The sequence below is a fragment of the Camelus dromedarius genome, chromosome 5 (genome assembly GCF_036321535.1).
Source record: "Camelus dromedarius isolate mCamDro1 chromosome 5, mCamDro1.pat, whole genome shotgun sequence".
In the NCBI taxonomy this organism is placed as follows: Eukaryota; Metazoa; Chordata; class Mammalia; order Artiodactyla; family Camelidae; genus Camelus; species Camelus dromedarius.
Window position 1 is genome coordinate 68,077,424 of NC_087440.1, and position 19,410 is coordinate 68,096,833.

General features: G+C 45.2%; 1 protein-coding gene across 6 annotated transcripts in view; it reads left to right on the forward strand.

Moving 5' to 3' along the window:
* The window catches only part of RGS6 (regulator of G protein signaling 6), a 479,670-nt gene that overhangs the window by 378,861 nt on the left and 81,399 nt on the right, over positions 1-19,410 (forward strand). For all 6 annotated transcript variants that reach the window (XM_010976555.3, XM_010976561.3, XM_010976565.3 and 3 more), the window contains exons 4-7: positions 8,203-8,253; positions 11,256-11,362; positions 12,639-12,690; positions 17,659-17,723. In XM_010976555.3, the coding sequence (XP_010974857.1) occupies positions 8,203-8,253; positions 11,256-11,362; positions 12,639-12,690; positions 17,659-17,723 (275 nt within the window). The remainder of the gene's footprint in view (positions 1-8,202; positions 8,254-11,255; positions 11,363-12,638; positions 12,691-17,658; positions 17,724-19,410) is intronic.

Consider the following 19,410-nt stretch of genomic DNA (forward strand, 5'->3'; position numbering starts at 1 on the left):
CTGTAGATCAAAGCCAGTCACAAGCAGTTTGAACTCTGCACCTGGAAGCCAGCGGGGAGAGCCGCAGGGACCAGCGAGGAGGGAGGGGGGCTGTGTCTTTCGCCCCGAGAAGAGAGTTGAAGACTTTGCCCTTCCTTCTATTCTTGTCCTCTTCAGGTGACGGCCAGGGTTGAATGCGGAGAAGGAGGCAGTTTGAATTGCTGCCTAATGTTCCTTAAAGCATTCTTTTGTTGAGATTTCTTTTTACAAAAAGAGATGTGGTTTTTGAAAGAACATGTCAGTGAATGAAAAACCCTGAACCTTTCCTCTAAAGCAGTAGTTGCAAAATGCCCAGCTGAAGTTGGTGCTGGTCTGTGATGCAGCTTTCACGGGCCACCAAAGATGGAGAAAAAAATGTAAAATGTAACAAATATGTGCACATGTATTATATGATGCACACTTGAATATAATTATTGATCCTTAAGCATGTATTAAACACCAGCTTCATGCCAGGTCTTTGCTTTGTGCCAGAGATAAAACAGAGTAACAGTCTTGTTGTCTCAGAACTATAGTTATAGGCTGAAGTGTCTCATCCCCCCATTTTTATGCTGAAGTCCTAACCCCCAGTACCTCAGAATGTCACCTTATTTGGAAAGAGGGTCATTGTAAATGTAATTAGTGAAAATGAGGTGATTCTCCAACATGACTGATGTCCTCATAGAAAGGGGGAAATTTGCACACAGACACGCACACAGGGAGAATGCCATGAAGAAGAAGGTGAAGGCAGAGATCGGGGTGATGCTTCTACAGCCCTTGGAGCCCCAGAGGTGGCCAGCACACCGCCAGAAGCTATGAGAGGCCTGAACAGCTCTCCCTCACAATCCCCAGATGAACCAACCCTGCCCACACCCGGACTTGGACTCCGTCCTAAAAGTATCAGAAGCCGTTTGAGATTCTCTAAGGCCTAAAATGAAAAAGCAAGAAAATGACAAGAAGTCCAAGTTGCTGCTGCTTCTTCCAGCCACACCAGTGACTTGAAGAGACGCATGAATATAAAACACAGACTCTCTCGGCAGCTGACGTGTGTTATGCTTGTTACACACCAGGTGCTGTGCGGGCATTGCACACAGAGCATCTCCTCTAACCCCAGAGCCTATGCAGCAGGTCCTTTCATTACTGCCTCATCTTCACATGAGGAAATGAGGGCGCAGAGCAGGTGGGTGACCTAATAATAAACAGGGCACCTCAGCAAAACCACGGGCCACGCTTCTGAAAAGGGCTTCGTATACATGATCTTGTTCTATCCTGTAAACAAGGTGGGATTTCCCCCAGTTGACCCAGGAAGATGGAGACTGGGCTGGGTGGCGGTTAAGGTACCTGCCCAGGGTCACACAATTTGTAAATGACGTACTATGAGTTGAACTCAATCAAGTCTGCCTGACTTTGTAAACAGTGTGATTTATTGCTTCGTGTTCTAGGTAAGCAGGTATATATCTGTTAAATTTGTCACCATAATCCTTGGAAAAACTCAAGCCCATTGACCAAACAATACCTCTCAAAAATGCCACTAGAGTTTTCATCATGCCACCTCTTCCCCCGTATTTCTTTCCGTCTTGCTGCCAGCTATTCGTTGTGTCCACCTGCCAAAGACCAGTTTAACATGTTCCTTATACTTTCTCTGCTAGCTAACTGTTGCATTTTTAAATTTTTTTAACCTAAGGCATAAAAGAAAGATCTAAAATTGTAAAGGCTCCCCTACTTAGAGTGTCCTTTAGTTTATCTGCAAAATGGAGATAATAATCTATTTACATCTTGGAATTATTATAGTAGGATCATTCCAAAGCCTGGAATATAGGAAGTGATCAATAAATTATTAGCTCAATAGCTACCATTAGTAATTATAATTATCACTAAATTAGTGTCTCTGCTTCAGGAAAAAAGTTGAGTTCAGAATATAACTTGTCCAGTTATTCTTCTGTATACTACTTGAAAAGTTATTCAGAAACAAGAGAGGAAGAAGGGTATAGTGGAAGTAATATTTGACATAAGATTGCCTGGATTCCAACCTTGGCTCTGTTAGGCACTAGCATGGGACCTGGGAACTCTGTGGGCCTAATCTTTAAAATGGGTGTAATGGTCATTGCATTTGACATCATTATTGTCAAGCTGATGTGTGACAACAAGGTTCAGTGTCCAGCTCGGGCCTGGCACACCGTGGGCACTGGGAATGTCATCCTTCCTGGTGGGCATTGCCTGCACATAGTACCTATGTGTGTGGTGATGAGGTGGCACCAAGCTGCTCTCTTCGCTCACTGGTGCAGCGAGACCTTGGCAGGTACGTGAAAATCCAGTGGTGAACTAAGTCTTAACTTTGCCTGGGGAGTGCTGTGAGCTCACTCACAGCTGTTCCATCTTGCCCGTGGTAGGTAGGGCTCCACAAACAGTTTCCCCAAATGAAAGTGTCTTTCCCCAGTGGTGAGGACTGACAGTAGTTATCAGCTGCTTCACTTACCAGTACTGTGATACATAGGCCACCGAGTTGCAGGTAACCTGAAATTTGCAGGTGACTGAAACCAGTCTTTTATCAAGTTTGCATAATCTGATTGGGCTCAGGTAGATACAAAACTTTGGGAAGAATGAGGGAAGTGTTTCATAGCAGGATCTGCTTGGGTTCTGACTTATTTCAGAAGAAGTTCCAGGTATCTCTAAATATTTAGGGGAGCTGAGAACACCTGAAGCCAAAGCCCGGAATAGAATGTTTTTTATAATCAGGGTCTCCCCCAAACCAGAAAGAGAACTCCCTAAGATACAGGAAGATCTTACTAGCTTACTCAGGTCCAGTTTATATTGATCTAGAATTAATACAGTTTGGGAAGTCACCAGGAAGAAGTCATTGACTCTCCCTCTATCCAAGTAAGTAAGTAAGTGAATACCTACCAGTGAGGGGTGCCGAGTGTCACCCTCGGTCCAGGACTGTGGTGAACAGCCCTGTTAGTCTACAAAAAGCCGCTCTGAGGCTCGGGGCTGGCCGGATGGCCAGAGAGGGTGACCAATTTGATGCCCATGAGCAAGCCTCCAGCTCCTTACTCCTCAGGAGTAGATAGCTTTGCGAGTCCTGCCTTCACCCCTCTCCGCCCTTTCCCTAGAGAGCAGCTAAAGCCCAGGGCCTGGCGGCAGCAGGAGGCTGTGCTCTGCGCCCCACCCACTTGTGTCTGCAGCCCCGTTGTCTGTGCTCTCTCCACTGTAGTCTCAGTGGCCAATTCTTCCTTCTCTGCTTTTTTTTTTTTTTTAACATTTTCTATTGATTTATAATAACTTTACAATGTTGTGTCAAATTCCACTGTAGAGCACAATTTTTCAATTATACATGAACATATATATATTCATTGTCACAATTTTTTTCTCTGTGAGCTACTCTTCTCTGCTCTTTAACATAAAAAGTATTTTTCCCAGTGCAAAAATAATACAGTAATGTTCTATGTATGCCACGTAATAAGGAAATGTAAAGAATAGAAATTTCCTACAGAGGGACAACAAGCCCATGAAAAGTCGCTCAACATTGCTAATTATTACAGAAATGCAAATAAAACTACAATGAGGTAACATCTCACACTGACTAGAATGGCCATCATCAAAAAGAGGGTGTGGAAGGGATCCCTCCTACAGTGTTGGTGGGAATGTGAATTGTTGCAGCCACCATGGAGAACAGTATGGAGGTTCCTTAAAAAACTAAAAATAGAGTTACCATATGATCCAGTAATCCCACTCCTGGGCACATATCCAGAGGGAACTTTAATTCAAAAAGATACATGCACCCCAATGTTCATAGCAGCGCCATTTACAATAGCCAAGATGTGGAAGCAACCTAAGTGTCCATTAACAGATGACTGGATAAAGAAGTTGTGATACACACACACACACACACACACACACACACACACACACACACTGGAATACTACTCAGCCACAAGAAAAGAATGAAATAATGCCATTTGCAGCAACATGGATAGACCTAGAGATTATGATACTAAGTGAAGTAAGTCAGACAGAGAAAAACAAATATCATATGATATCACTTATATGTGAAATTTTTAAAAAATGATACAAATGAACTTACTTACAAAACAGAAACAGACTTACACACATAGAAAACAAAGTTATGGTAACCAATAGGGGGAAGGGCAGGAGAGAGATAAATTAGAGGCTTGGGATTAAGAGATACAAACACTACTTTATATAAAATAGATAAACACAATCTTAATGTATAGCACAGGAAACTATATTTGATATCTTGTAATAACCTATACTGAAAAGTAATTTGAAAAAGAATATATATATATACATATGCATATATGTAACTGAATCACTATGCCATACACCAGAAACTAACACAACATTGTAAATCAACTAGACTTCAAAAAAAAAGGAACAGAAATTTCCCATAATTTGACCCTCCCCTCTCCCCAAGATAACCTAAAGTTAACAGTTTAAATATACTTCCAGAATTTTCTTTTCCATATTTATATGTATCTATACATATGTAAGTAATAGAATACAAATATAAATATATTTTTCTATTGTAAAAATGTCATTTTACAATATACACGGTTCTCAATATGCTTTTTCATTTAACATAGTAGATGTTCAATAAATATTTATTATATGGATGAGCCATAATTTATGTGAGTCCCCAAGTTATGTCCAAATACCCTTCCAATAAACATAATTTATTAAAAAGACATAATTGAAATACAGGCATACAACACCTATAGAAACATAAAGCAAATCTGCATATAATAAATATATACTTAAATATACTAACAATCCACGCAGGTTGTGAAAAAGTGATTCAGGTGCCCTCTGGTGTATGTCAGGGATATTCCTGGAACATATGTTGATAAATTAGCCTCAGAATGAAAACTTTCAGCCAAATGTTTTAGGATCTTTGGGAACAGAGAATGGCTAGCCTGCATTTTTTCCTAATGTTTTTATATTGGTTTTAAGTCCTTGGCAAGCAGGGCAGCTTGGCAAAGACAAGAACCAGAATCCAAAAAAAAAAAAAAAAAAAAAAGACAACCATCAATTTTACACAGAACAGAAAAATAATCTGCTTCAAATTCTTTTTAGAATAAGAAGGAAAGAATGGTTGGGAGAGAGAGGAAAGAAGGAAGAAAGGAAAAGAGAAAACAGAAAAATAAAAATGCCTTCTCCTGATGGTGATTTGGACAATTCTTGCCTGATTCTATGGTTTTATAATTGTAAGTCTTTTAAAGGACATAATATTATGACAGATTTCCCCTCCTTTCTTATTCCTGAGGTGAATATGCAATGGTTTACTGCCTGCCTCAAGGCTGGATTAGTCCTAGGAAGCCTAAAATATCCCCCAGCCAGGAGAACAAGACTGTCCACGGCCCCGGGCATCACCGTGTGTGCTCAAGTCCACCAAGCAGGACCCGTGCGTGTCAGGGATGGCAGGAGGGTGGGTGCTGCTGCAGACCAAGGGCAGTGGCCCAGGACAGCCAGGGGCAGCAGCTCAGCCCTCACTGGTGCCTGAGAACAGACACGAGTCCCCAGATGAGACAGTGACTGTCATGGTGGCTGCACCAACGACAAGAAACCCAGATCTGTGGTCCCCATAGTGCCGGGAGGAAGGCAAGGGGCTTTTGTGGCTTTCCCTTCCTCACCAAAAAAAAGTGCTTCCATGGGATTCTTCAGCTCAGTGAATGCAAACGGGAGCCTGGTGGACCGGGGAGAACAATTAGGCCAGACACGAGTGCAGAGAGCCAAAAGCGAGTGGAAACCCAGACAATGGTGCCGAAGGCTGGGGTTGGGTGGAGGGGGGAGCGGATATGATAGCAAGGAAGGAGTTTCAATGTGAATGAATACTAATTAGTGACATGGATATTAATGATGACAGTAATTAACAGGGGAAAGGAAGGACTGTCACTGTCCCAGGGTGAGTAATCAATCTTGGCAGGTGATAAATAATGGTCCAGCAAGCTCAGCAGAAAGATAATCCTCCTGCCCCTGGGAGAGCGGCTGCTGATGCTGGAAACCTCTCCGTTTCTAGGCAACCCACAGAAAAAGGACTGTTTTTCTTTTGAGGGAGAAACAGGTTAGAGTCTCTCCCCCCACCACCCCTAATTTGGGATTACAGTTCTTATTTGATTTCTTCTTTGTTCTCCATTTCCTAGGACAAGTGTCGGACTTGTATAATTTGGAGGAAGTGGACACACATGCACACGCACACACAGACATACTCTCCCTTTCTCTCAAAGAATGTGAATGAATAGGAGTGTTTTTGATCCAAAGTTTAGCTCATAGATGCCATCCGGGAGCAAGAGTGGGGAAACGCTTACAAGTCTTGCTTTTGAGGCCGAAATGCAGGGAACTCGCAGGGCCATGTCCGTGGAGACTGGTCCTGGGGCAGGGAGCGGGGCACAGAAAGAGCAGGACAGTCTTCTGTGCAGGGTTCACTCCCTTCCAGAAAGCCGGAGAGAAACAAAGCGTCCAGGCACTCAGGCCTCTCCTGGTCTCCCCTCCGGCCCCTTGTCAAGCTTCTGAGCAACTTCACTCCTGGGGAAAGGGCAATATTCATTAAACTCCTCTGCTGACTCTCCACTGTTTCAGCTGGGAGTCCCTCCCGGGAGGGCTACTGGCAGACCTTCTAGCTCACACCATGCCCCAGACCCATGACAAGACTCGGATATCTAGAAATGTTGCCCTTTTCAGACTGTTTTCCATCTAACATTCCATCCTGAGGTGACAGAGCCACCTTTGAAGATTTAAGGTGAGATTTGGGGATGACAAAGGTAGACTGTCAGAACACTCTAGAAAACTGGACTCCTCCAGTTCCACATGAACTGCACTGTCCTAAGAACATTGGCTCTAGGCGCCACATTTTCCAAGGGAGGCAAACAAAAGTAAATATATTCAGAGAATTGTGACCAAAAGGGTGAGGGACTCCAGCTCACGTCGTGAGAGGGAACAGCTGAGGGATCCGGGCATGTTTCACCTGAAGGAGGGGGAGCTCAGGGAGAACATAGGGAACACGTTGGACGGACTGTCCACATGTTTGAAGGGCTGTCTTACAGGGTGAGAGGGCTGAGTTTGTTTTTCTATCATCATAGGGCAAAACTAAGACCAAAGAGAGGAAGTCAGAAACTGGTGAATTTCTGTTCAGAGAAATCAAAGATGATTTAACTGGGACAGGCTGGCCAGCAGGCAGTTGGTGAGTTCCCAGGCCCTTGGGTTTTTCTAAACGGAGATCACCACACCTCTTGTCCAGGGTGTTGTGGATGGGGCTCATGTATTGGCTAGGGTCGGAGTAGATAAGATTTAAGTGTCCCTTCTGATTCTTACGATTTTAGTTAGTTGAGGCAATACTAAATGCCAAAACAGATAACCCTCAAATTTCTGGGGCTCAGTGGACAAAGTTTATTTTTTCAATCAGGTCAGAGCCCAACACGGGCATCAGTGTGCATGTTTGTTCAGGATCCCAGACTCCTTCCACATTGTGGCTCTGCCCTCCCCTAGGCCCCCCGATTTCTCTCCATCCAGACAGCAGGTGGCAGTGAGAGTGAGTGGGTTGTGGAAGGTTACACAGGAGGGTTTATGGTCCAGTTCTGAAAGTGGCCTCTGGCATGTTCATCCATGTTCCATTTTCAGAACTCACTCTACCTCCAACTGCTTAAAAGTCTGGAAACATAATCTGAGCCCAGGGGATAGAGGAAAGACATTTTGGTGGACACATAGAAGTTTCTCCCACAGACACAGGGGCTCATTCATTCAGGGTGGGCCCAGGCCAGAAGAAATTAGACTTTTTTCAGGAAGCTGTGAGGTCATCCTTGTTGGTCAGGCCTTGACCATGAGGACAAATTGCTGAAAGTAGCCTCCTCCCTCAGAAAATGGTCCGGGGGCCAGGTGTGAGGAAACGTCCCCTAGCTTCTCCTCAGAATATGCCTTCTCAGGAAGTCCCCTGCAGGGTCTCACTAGAAACGTGGACATGGTCATCCGAAGTGAGTCTGGGGTAGGGACGGAGAATGGGACTGTGACTATAGAACATAATGGATGGAGAGGTTGGTTAGGATGGAAAAGTGTCAGTATCACCGAGCTCTTCAGGCGTGTGCTAATTGGAATTAGGAGTCTCGGGTAAACACGTTTCTTCTGGCACAGGGTTAAACACCCAGGAGGTCTTCAGCTGGACTTGCTTTGTCATTGCAGGTACGGACATTGTGCAGTGGCTTATGAAGAACCTTTCCATCGAGGATCCAGGTACTTGACCCTTGACCCTCACTTTATCCCCTACAGTATCAGTAATCAATCTATAACCAAGTCCCAAACCAGGTTCTCCTACCGTCCTGAGAACTCAGTTTATCAACGTAAATTCAAAGATGTGGGATCACTCTATTTACAAATAAAATTAATTTATTTTCTCCACTGAATTTCTATCTTTAAATTTTAAATCCCCCTTGGAGGAAATGAGCAACCATTTAGAATGCCAAAGAGCCCAATACAATAGCTGAAATGAGATGGGCTCTGCTTAGCTACAGCAATTAAAGAGAAGTTGCAACACTGTCAGTGAACGGCCTTCTAGAGCCAGCTCTTAAAGTGAGATTGCCTGATTCCACAGTTAAGAGGTTTAATTATTTGCTAAGACTCCTTCTGTTTTCTGCTGCTGCAAGAAGTGAAGGAATGATTTTTTTTCAACTTTAATTGTGCATTTCAATTAGGAAAACCTCACCAGAAAAACAACGACAAAACCCCGGCTGATAAGACAGTTTCCAAATCTGTCCTCCCACCAGCAAATAAGCAGTAAAATTTATTTTCACAGTATAATTAGAAAATGGGGGGTTCCAGAAAAAAAAAAAAAGGAAAATTCTAAATAAGTAAAGCTTATTATCCATGTGTTGTTAGTTAATACTTTTCTGAATTTACCTTACACTCCACATCTTAACTGAGTATTCTTGTGCCTGAAGGTCATATTTATAAACATCCACTAATGTATTCTGATGTTCTTGGGGATTAGACCTATTTGCCTCAAATTAAATGGCCTTCAATCGCAATGCTTTTTAAAGATTTTTTTCAAGTGCCCTTTCTAGGTGTCTGACTTTCAGCTGTGATTCCTTGCTGGGGTCAGTATGTCAGCTCCGGCATTCCTGAGTTTTAATCTGATGCCCCTAATATACTATTGACTATGAAACAATACAATTTACGTAGAGTTCAATTAAATATAGCTGCCAGAACTCTGAGTGCCAGGAAAGCAGGTCATTAATGAAAGTGACACAAGCCTTTTTCACCATCATGATTAATGGCCCCTCTCATGACTAGTGAAAATCCTCAATTCTAGTCAAGTTCTTAATCCACAGAGGAAAACTGCACATGCTAATCCTTTTAAGGAAAAATCCCAAGTCAGTTTCCTTCCGTGTGCCTTACACAGCCTGGACTTACTGTTCGCTGGTGAAAACTGGACTGAGTAAGTCGCTACCCATTCTGTTCGGTGTGTTTAGAGCCAGCCTTCTTTACGGTGGTCTTTTTTCTCCCAAGAGCGCTGTTTTCTTTGACCTTCTCAAGTAATCATTGTATTTCTGGCAAGTGTTTTCTTCTTATTGTTAGCGGTGGTAGTAGTAGCAGTAACAGTATGTTCTAGAACCCTGAACCACCTAGTGGTGGAGCGGCTTCAGGCATCCTCTGGCCCTGGTGTGAGACGCTTCTGTGAAAGGGCTCAGATAATGAGGGTTTTTGCTATGAAGATCTGTTATGCTCTGATGCCCTTGGGAGGACATTGAGGTGTTGAAACTTGTTTGGGCTTCTGCGAAGTGATTGAGCAGGAGGAGTTAAGAACAATTTACCAGCAGAAATGAGGCCAACCAAGGCCCTAGGAAGTCAGGCATCCACCGTCCGCCCTCCCTCCTGTCTTTCTTCTCACCTGCCACATCTCTGAGCAAAAGCCCTTTGAAGAAGGAAGTGAGATTTCTGGCGCCTAGACTGGTGACGTGGAAGTCTCCTTCTCGCAGGATTTTGTTCTTTCCCTGGAGAAGGAGCAGCTGCCAGTGCTGAAACTTCCCTTTTCTGCTGGACTTACAGTCCTTGAAGTGTATAGACTTAAAAAAGCAAACTGGTCATCACCACTCAAGTGAAAACACAGCTCCGGGCATTCCAATTCCTCGAGTCCCAAGTGCACGTTGCTTCCAAAGGGGAATCGGTGGTTCTAAATGTGCAAAACACCTGGAATAAACACAACCCCTTGGAAGTTGCAGCAGTGTCAGCGAACAGCCTTCTAGAGCCAGCTCTTAAAAGGAGATTGCCTGATTCCACAATTAAGAGGCTTAATTATTTGCTAAGACCATTGAGAAGTTTACAAATAAAGCCAAAACAAGTCACTTTTAAAAAATTCAGAGCTTATGAAATTAATACTTCCTAGCAACTCCTTGAGCCCATCAACAACTTCGACACCCCAAAAGTAGTTTTTATCAGTAAGAGTGCTTTTGTATTTGTGAAAGATTATCATGCATGGTAGAACCATTCAGATTTCTTTTTTTCTTAACTCTGCTCAAAATAAATATAAATTCTTACCTGTTTATATGAATCTACTTATGGCTGGTGCTAAAGTAATAAACCAACAGGTTGATTATGGCAAAAATATAAATATTTCTATCAGGCTGGCCACCCTATGCCACCGCTTGCTGCGCTGCCCTTCCTCCAGCACTCTTAGAAAGTGAGGTTTCCCTCTATGTCCGTAAGAGAATGGTAACACCCTCCTCACTGCTGGTGGGACTGTCATGTTCGGAAATGCATTGTGAGTCCAAAAACTCCATGGGCTGCATGCTCATTGCTGGGGGTGTTAAAAAAGGATGAAACTAAAAATACAAATTAGGACTGCCAGCACTTACTGAACACTTACTCTGTGCCAGACACTACGAAGCACATTACGTGAAGCATCTCACTTAATTAAGTACAGGTTCATCCACACCAAAGCCCATGACCCTAACTCTGAAGCTGACTTTCTTCTGGAAGCCCTGGGGGCATTTAACAATGTCAGACTCTCTAGAGCTGGGTTCCAGAGGAGTCCCAAACATGTGTGGCCCTTCCCAACCATTGATGTATGCCCCCCCCGCCCCCGTCCAGTGCAGTCATATCAGGAAGTTATCAGCCAGTCACACAGTTATCTGAGGGTGGTGCCCGCTGACTTCTGGTTGCCTTTCTGCTTACTTTTCAGCTAAGTAGCCCTGCATTCTGACAGTTTCCTAACTGCTTCTCTCGCCCTGTCTCCGCAGTTGAAGCAATACACTTGGGAAGCCTCATAGCTGCCCAGGGCTACGTCTTTCCGATCTCGGACCACGTTCTCACCATGAAGGATGATGGGACCTTTTATCGTTTCCAGGTGGGCCTGCAGCTTGTCCTCTTAAGAATCTTTTCTTCTCATTGTCGTCTGATCTCAGATTAGAACTACCCCCAAAATGGGTGGTATTTCAGGGAGCAACCCTTGCCTCCTGCCAGCACTTCAAAAACCAAACAAACTTTTGTCTGGGCCATTTGTTGCCCCACCCACTTAATAGTAAAAAGCCCTCATGGAGAACCTACTATTCATTGGGCGCTTTACATGTATCTCTTCATTTATTCTGCAAGCTTTAGGGGAATAAATATCACCCATTTTACAGTTGGGAAAACTGAGGTGCTGAGAATTCACGGGGCATTTAGTAAATCTAGGCAACATCCTCGATCTGAACCTGGGTCGGCCTGATAGCCAAGTCTTTGATCTTTCTGTGTATCACCCTGCCTTCCTCAGTGAAGTTTCTATTCACTCCCTGCTATCACTTCCCAACCAGTTTCCACTCTTTTTCTCAGATCCTGTCCTACAGGGAACTGGAGCAGAAGATAAGGGGCTGTGTTCAGGTCTAAACCAAAGAGTCTGGGAGTGGAGTTCCTCAGACGGGGGGAAAGGATGTCTAAGTCTGCCCGGCTGCCGTAACCAAGCGTCACAGACTGGGTGGCCCCAGTCACAGCAGTTTATTCCTCACAGCTCTGGAGGTTCAAAGACTAAGATTGAGGTTCGAGCAGGGTTCAGTTTGTGGGGAGAGCGCTCGTCCTGGCTGTCAGACGGCTGATTCTCGCTGTGTCTTCACACGGTGGAAATAGGCAGAGAGAGACAGAGGGGTCTGCGGCTCCCTGGTGTTTCCTCTTAAAGGGACACTAACCCTATCTGACCAGGGCCCCACCCCTGTGATCTCACTTAACCTTAATTACTTCGTTACCTCACATAAGTCACGCCGGGGGTCAGAGCTTCAGTATATGAGTTTGGGGGAGCACCATTCAGTTCATGGGAAAGGGATAAAGGAACTTTGGGCTTGTGCCCCAGTAAACTGCCTGTCTGACTTCTGTATTAGACATCTGTTGTCTCGGGATAAAAGGGTTTTGCCTGGTAGACTAAGTTTCTCGGTTTTGCATTTGTTTGGCTTACCTCAGATTTCATTTCTCAACACCTAGGTGGAAACGTTGACCGGCCTCAGCTGCATTAAGAGCAGGAGAGGGTTCGGGCGCGGTGTCAGCACGAGGGAGACGGGGACAGAGCCTGTCGCAGGGAAGGGCCCCCTTGGGCGCAGGCCCTGGTCCCCAGGCAGGGGACGGCAAGTGCTCCTGACACCTGTGCTCTTTTGCAGGCCCCGTACTTCTGGCCTTCGAACTGCTGGGAGCCTGAGAACACCGACTACGGTGAGCAGCAAAGTCACGCTCACACCTAGCGTTGCTCCTGGGAAAGTAGCAGATGAATGCTTGCTGTCTAGGTGACCGTGGTGCGTGTGGAGGAGTGTCTTTGCCCTGCTTAGCCCTTTCTCATATTGTTGACAGTTAATAAAATTTCTGTTCCAAATAATGAGGAAAGGCAGAGCTCAGTGAAAGATGTAGCTGTTAGAGGGGAATTGGGGAAGGGAAGGAAAGTTCTATCAAGAGTGGCCACTGTGCTCATTCTGCGGGGCCATGGAGAACTGGGACAGTGCCTGTTGACCACTCCTTCCTGGGACAGGGTTTCAGGGAGGGCTGGATCAAGGGGCCACCTCCCCCTGTCCCTTTCTATTCTCACAGACTTGTTAAAACTTATTAATAATCCATTATTGTTTTTGATACTTGGAAATTAAGGGGAAATGGTACAGGGAGGGGTGTATAAAAGTTACCCTACCTAGGAAAACAAAGAGTTGGAGAAGCTGGGATCCGAGTAAGCAGGGAATTACCTCTGCCCAGGCAGGGATCTATTAGACTCTTGCCATATACTCTCCGTGAAGACTGTTCAGTGTATCAATGGTGTCAATCTTCTAAAGAAGTCATGTCATCCCTCTACTTCAGAAAAAGCTGAGGCCCGAGAGGCCACATCCTCACCCTTATCACACCGTATTCTACTTGTCTGGATGCCTGGTCAATTGTAAGCTCCAAGAGGGCAGGACCGGTCCACCTTATTCATTCTCTCATCTTCCAGTGCATAGTGCATGCCTGAGGCACAGTGGAAACTCAGTAGACATTTGCTGATGGTTCTGGTTCCTTATTACAGGTGATTAACACTCAGTAGAGGCAGCAGAATTTGAACTCAGATGCTCCTTTCATGGTCTGCCCCTTCACGTAGCACCCTCGTCACTGACTCAGCTGCAGGGGCAGCCCACAGCAGCTCTCCTCAGGACTGGGGCTCACGATGAGACCCGCAGCTTCTCCATGGGTTCTTTGCAGGATGCACAGGAAGGCAGAGGCAGCTGCAGCTGGGTGGTATTTAGAGGAGCCTTGTGATAAGCTGTATGCTCTGGATTACACTTCTGAGGGAGGGGAAGCCAGCAATTGGGAGCAATCCTGAGGACGGCATACGGGCAAGTCATCGCCTCATAAGGCTACAGGTGTTCTGTTCAAGTCTGAAGGACGGCCCTTATGCAGAGCGCGGGGCCATCTGTCTACAGGCACCACCGTGGGTCCCTCTGGAACTGTGCTGTGCCCTAAATGATGTGATAAGTGGATCCAGCAAGGCTTCCGGCTCCAAACGGGAACAGCATTTGGCTGCTCATAAAATAAGTGCTTCTGGGGCTGAAATACTGCTCACAAAAGCCCAGCTCGGAATTTGAATAATTGGAGCTCCATTCCGTGCAGCAGCCGTGTGCCCTTGTGAATGTGAAAACCAGTGTTCTTCCAGGCAATCGAGAGAGCAGAGCGGGAGGATGGTGGGACCAGGTCACTGGCCCAAGTAAAATTCAAATGTTCACTTGACTGTCAGCCCACAAAGCTTTGGCCGTCCTACCCTGCGGGCAGCAAGGCACCATCTCCCTTTCTCTACAGGGTTTTGTAATTTTAGTCGTGCAGCATGAACAGGGGTGCAAACAACAACGTATATCAGGCTCTCTCAATAAAGCTTGAATTCCTGTGCCTCCATTCTGGCAAATCAGATGGAGAAGTCAGAGTGCAGGATGCACGAGTCCTCACTGGGGTTTCCAGCTGAGTCAGAAAATCGTTGATATGTACTTACCAAGAGGGAACTCAGCACAATAGGCTCATTGTCAACTGGCTCCACTAGCTGTGTGATCCTAGCAAGTTGCTTAACCTCTCTGTGCCTCCGAAACCTCATATTTAAACCAGGAGAATAATAGTAGTTGTCTCCCAGTGTTGCTTTGTTAGGATTACATTGTTTTGTTAATTAGAAATGCCTGTAAGCTTCGGCGTGTGGCACGTAGTAAGGAGTCAATAAAAACCGTGATTGGGGGTTGGTATTACTACTTTCAGGGTGATGTTTGATCCTATTAGTTCTGTAGTCACCCTCTTGCCGGAAAGGACGTGACACTGAAGCTAAGAAGTCAGAATGGGTATGGCTTGGATTGATGAAAAAGCAGAAACCCCTCCACCACTAACTAGCCCATGGGTACATCACCTCACCTCTCTGAGCCTTTAATTTTTCCTTCTGGCAGTGAGGGGTCTGTACTTGGTGGTCACCGAGGTTACCTCCAGTGCTAAAATCCCATTGTTCTAAAAAGTAATTAGAAGGTATGAGGAAACAGAGAAATAAGTGGTTTCTCTGTTCCCTATTTTAGGAGACTGAGGAGGTAAATCATGACGTCACTAGTAAAGACAGAAAGTTTGGAAAGGGAGTCATCTTTTAAGGACATTGAAATAGGACAAATTCAATATTTTTTTAAAGGTTGGCTTGCATGTGGAGTACCTGAATCTACTGACTTTATAAACCTGTTAATTGTGTTCTGTTTTTGTCACGGTGGGATGCAGCGAGCCTGAGATGGTGATGGGCCATCCAAGAGAGACACCAGTATAAGGGCCAGAAGACAAAGATTTTTTTCAACGAGAAATTACATGTCCAAGAAAACCAACATCTGAGCTTAAAGCAGTCCCCCAAATGCCCTGTAAGAGGACTGGCTGTCATTGCCGGTGGTCACGTGATTGGCTAGGTGTCAGGGTGAGCGCTGCTGAGGCACCGAGCCCCAGGGAAAGTCTGTGCCGAGAACAAGGTCCACTCAGCAGCCTCGCTGCCTCCCCCGTTGTGGTGAACAGACTGGCCATTGTGTGAAATTAGCCGCACGGGAAAGGGGCTGCCAGCCCGTGACCGTGTAACCCGTGGTCATCAGGAAAGGTACCGGCTTTGCCTTCCACGCACGGTGCTTCATTTCTCCACCCAGCTGGCCCATTTTGACCCAAATGGGCTGGAAATTTCTCAGGATGATTCTGCTTAAATAAAGACCAGATCTGGGTTAGACTTTCCTGAGTTTCACATTTGGCCAATACAAAATGCTGTCTGAGGCAGCCTTGTCAAGGCAGCTGCCACCCCCACTGACCTCCCCTGCTCCTGGGTCATTGAGACCAGATCTGCTAGAGCTGGGGACATGCCAGGCTTCCCTCTGCAGGTGGCCCGCAGTTCCACAGGCTGCCTAATTGGTGGCCCAAGAGGCCAAAGGCGGTACCCTGTAATAAAGCAGACAGCCCTGTGTCTGACACAGTGGAGAGCTGCAGCTGTTTGATTCACTGGAAAAGTTGATAAGTAAACAATCATGAAAAAGTGATACAGCCATACCTTAGCCACTTCAAATTAATGTAAAATATACCAAGAAACATTTGTTCAACAGCCTTTGAGGTAGGATGAAAGATTCTCTCTGATTATAGGTCCCCATAATTTGAGTTTCTTTCTTAAATAAACCACATTCAAAATAAACCAACCAGTTTTGACATCTTGAACATGCATCAAAATTTTTAAAAATACTTTTAATGCAACTGTATTTTGACCCCTCTGAGATTTTTATTATTTCTTCCCATTTTTTCAGTTCTCTCTCTGGTACCAAATTCATCAGCAATTGTCTTAGCTGACTCTCCTTTATCAAAGTTATCCCAAACCATTCAACCAGGTCTTCAGAGAAACATCAACACTCTTCTCTTTTCACATTAATTTCATCAGTGCATGTAATATTTAGTGAACATACATTATTAAAATATCAGGTGTGCCTCACATGAGCATATTTGAGAACAAACACAACTGAATCTCATTCACAAATTCAACTGGTGTGAGCAGAAGTGTGGGCATGCCAGAGTAGCTGCTACCTGAAGTTTCCAGCATATCATAGGCTGCATCAGGAAATTTCTCAGACCACGTGGAGGAGGTTGGTTCATCCAGCAACGAGCTGACCAGAATTCCTGGTATAATTAAGTTGTCAAACAGCAGATCGGCCCCCGGTCCTCTCTGACCTTCCCTCCTGGTCGTTCTATTGTTCGTGCATACCATGCACCAGCTGTCTTCCCTGGGTCGTTCTACTGGGCACTGGAGAAGGGAGAAGATACTGGAGAAGCAGAGGCAGGGAGAGGAAGTGATGAAGGGCATGTCTCAGGAAGAATGTTCCAGCAACTGAGGGCCAAGAACCTCCACCTAAACTGTCCTCCCTTTTCACTGTCCACTCACCCCACCCGGGAGGCTGGGTCCTGGTGCAGGGTGCAGGGGTTCATGCTGAGCAGAACACAATCTCCACCCTACAAGAGCCTTCAGGGCAGAGCAGGGACAGCTGGTAAACCCACAATTACAGTGCAATGGAATTAGGTCCCATGGTGGAGGATGAATAGATGCTACTGGGAACACCAAGCTAGGTCTTCAAAGATTAGTAGGAGGTTTCCAGTAGACAGAGGGAAAGAAGACAGAAGAGGGGTAGGCCTCCCAAACAGTGGGCACAGACACAGAGGGGTGGGGCTGAAAGGGATTTGGTAGTCTCGCCTGTTTGAGTGCTAGAGGGAAGAGGTTGACAACATGAGCAGAGACCGGATCTTAAAGCAACAAACATGCTGCCCTAAGAAACCCAACCTTTCTTCTAAGGTCACCAAGGAGTCAGTGCAGGGAATTTAGGCAGGAAGGTAACACGGTCATATTTGTGAAGGATCACCCTGATGGAGAACGTTTGGGGTGAAGCAGAGTGAGGAGGATGAAGGGGGTTGTCAGGATTGGAAGATGGAGTCCTTATCTGACCCTGACTTGCAGAAAGATTCCTAGAGGTCAGGTGTGGCTTCCACGTAGAAACATACTCTTCACAGCACAGTGCTGGGCACACAGTGAGAGCTGGCTGGCCAGCCGGGTGGCTGGATGGATGAGTGGGTGAACAAATGGATGGGTGAATTTATGATTCCAGCACACTGCTGGTTTTCCATATGTTGTAATTTCTCTTCTTCCTTCAGCCATCTACCTCTGTAAGAGGACAATGCAGAATAAAGCAAGGCTGGAATTGGCAGATTATGAAGCAGTAAGTATGATTATTTTCCAGAAAGGTGTGGGAGGAGAGTATAAGACTGTCTGCAGCTCTGTTTCAACTTGTTTTTCCCTCCCCTTTTTCCCTCCCCAACCCCTTCAGGCAGTAGAAAGGAAGTCTCTTCTATTTTCCCTTCTTTTGTTCTCAGCTCCTCTTACCATAACAGTAAAATCACATCTTTATATAAAGGACTCTTAATACTCAGCCATAAGAAAACAATTCAGCTTAAAAACTGGCAAAGGACTAGAACAAGCACTTCACCAAAGAGGACATGAGGATGACAAAGAAACACATGAAAAGATGTTCAATACCATTAGCCATTAGAGAAATACAGATTAAATCCATGATGGGATACCATTACACACCTAACAGAATGGCTAAAATGAGAAGTACCGATAATGCCAAGTGCTGGTGTGGATGTGGTGAGCAACTGGAACTCTCCTGTATTGCTGGTGGGAATGCAAAATGGTGCAGCCACTCTGGAAAATGGTTTAGCAGTTTCTCATAAAGTTAAACATACACTTACCATATAACCAAGTCATTCCACTCCTAGATACATACCCTAGAGAAACTGGAGCATACAATTACACAAAAACCTGTACACTAATGTCTGTAGCAGCTTTACATGTGATAACCCAAAGCTGAAAATAACCCAAATGCACTTTAACAGGTGAATGGTTGAATAAACTAGGCTACAGCCATATAATGGAATACTAGTCTGCAATGAAAAGGAACAAGCTGTTGATCAGAGGAGTATCAAAGACATTATGTTGAGTGAAGGAAGCCGGTCTCAAAAGATTGCAACTGTGTGATTCCACTTATGTGATGCTCTTCTAACTACAAAGCTGTCATGAGGGAAAGTAGATCAGTGGCTGCCAGGAAGCAGCTATAAAGAGAACACAGGGAGTTTTAGGGGGTGATGGAACCATTCTGGATCCCAGTTGCTGTGATGCTTACATGAATATATACATGTGTACACCAAAATGTATACACCAAAAAAAGCAAATTTACTATATGATAATTTTTTAATTTAGTATATGATAATTTTTTAATTGCATCTTCATACCTAATCCACCTGTGCTTGGCAGTAGATGCAGCATCTAAGGACCAAATCCAATCCAGAAGGTCAGATGCCTGTCAGATGAAGATACACTTTCCCAGCTTTCCTCCCCCTCCACCTTCTTTCATAAGGTGTGATTTCTTGTAGAAACCGGAGGTCCCACCACCCTCAGATCCATTTCCATTTAACAGCCAAAGCACAGAGAACTTGAAGATTCACAGAAAATGTCTTAAAATTCTGAGTTGCAGAATCTTTCCTCCAAAACCAAACTTTGTATGGGTCACAGAAAATCTGGGATTTTGGCCAGCTTTTCACATGCCCTCCAGAGGAGGTGCTGCTGAGCATGGAATGACCGAAGGGCGGGCAGCTTGGAGGAGGGGCAGCGTTAGGGGCAGTGAGGAATTCTCCCTGATGATCCAGCATTGACAGCACCTCAGATCCACCCACCTCCCACTCTGCCAAAACAAACATGAGGCCCCGCTCCACCAGACCTTGTCCCTCTTGGGTACCTGTGCCCAAGCCCACCAACCCACTGAGCCACTGCTCCCCTCTCCTCAGCCCAAGGGGAACGTGCATGCCATCTGAGAGCAGGGTCAGTGGATGGCCCTCCACCCACTTTGA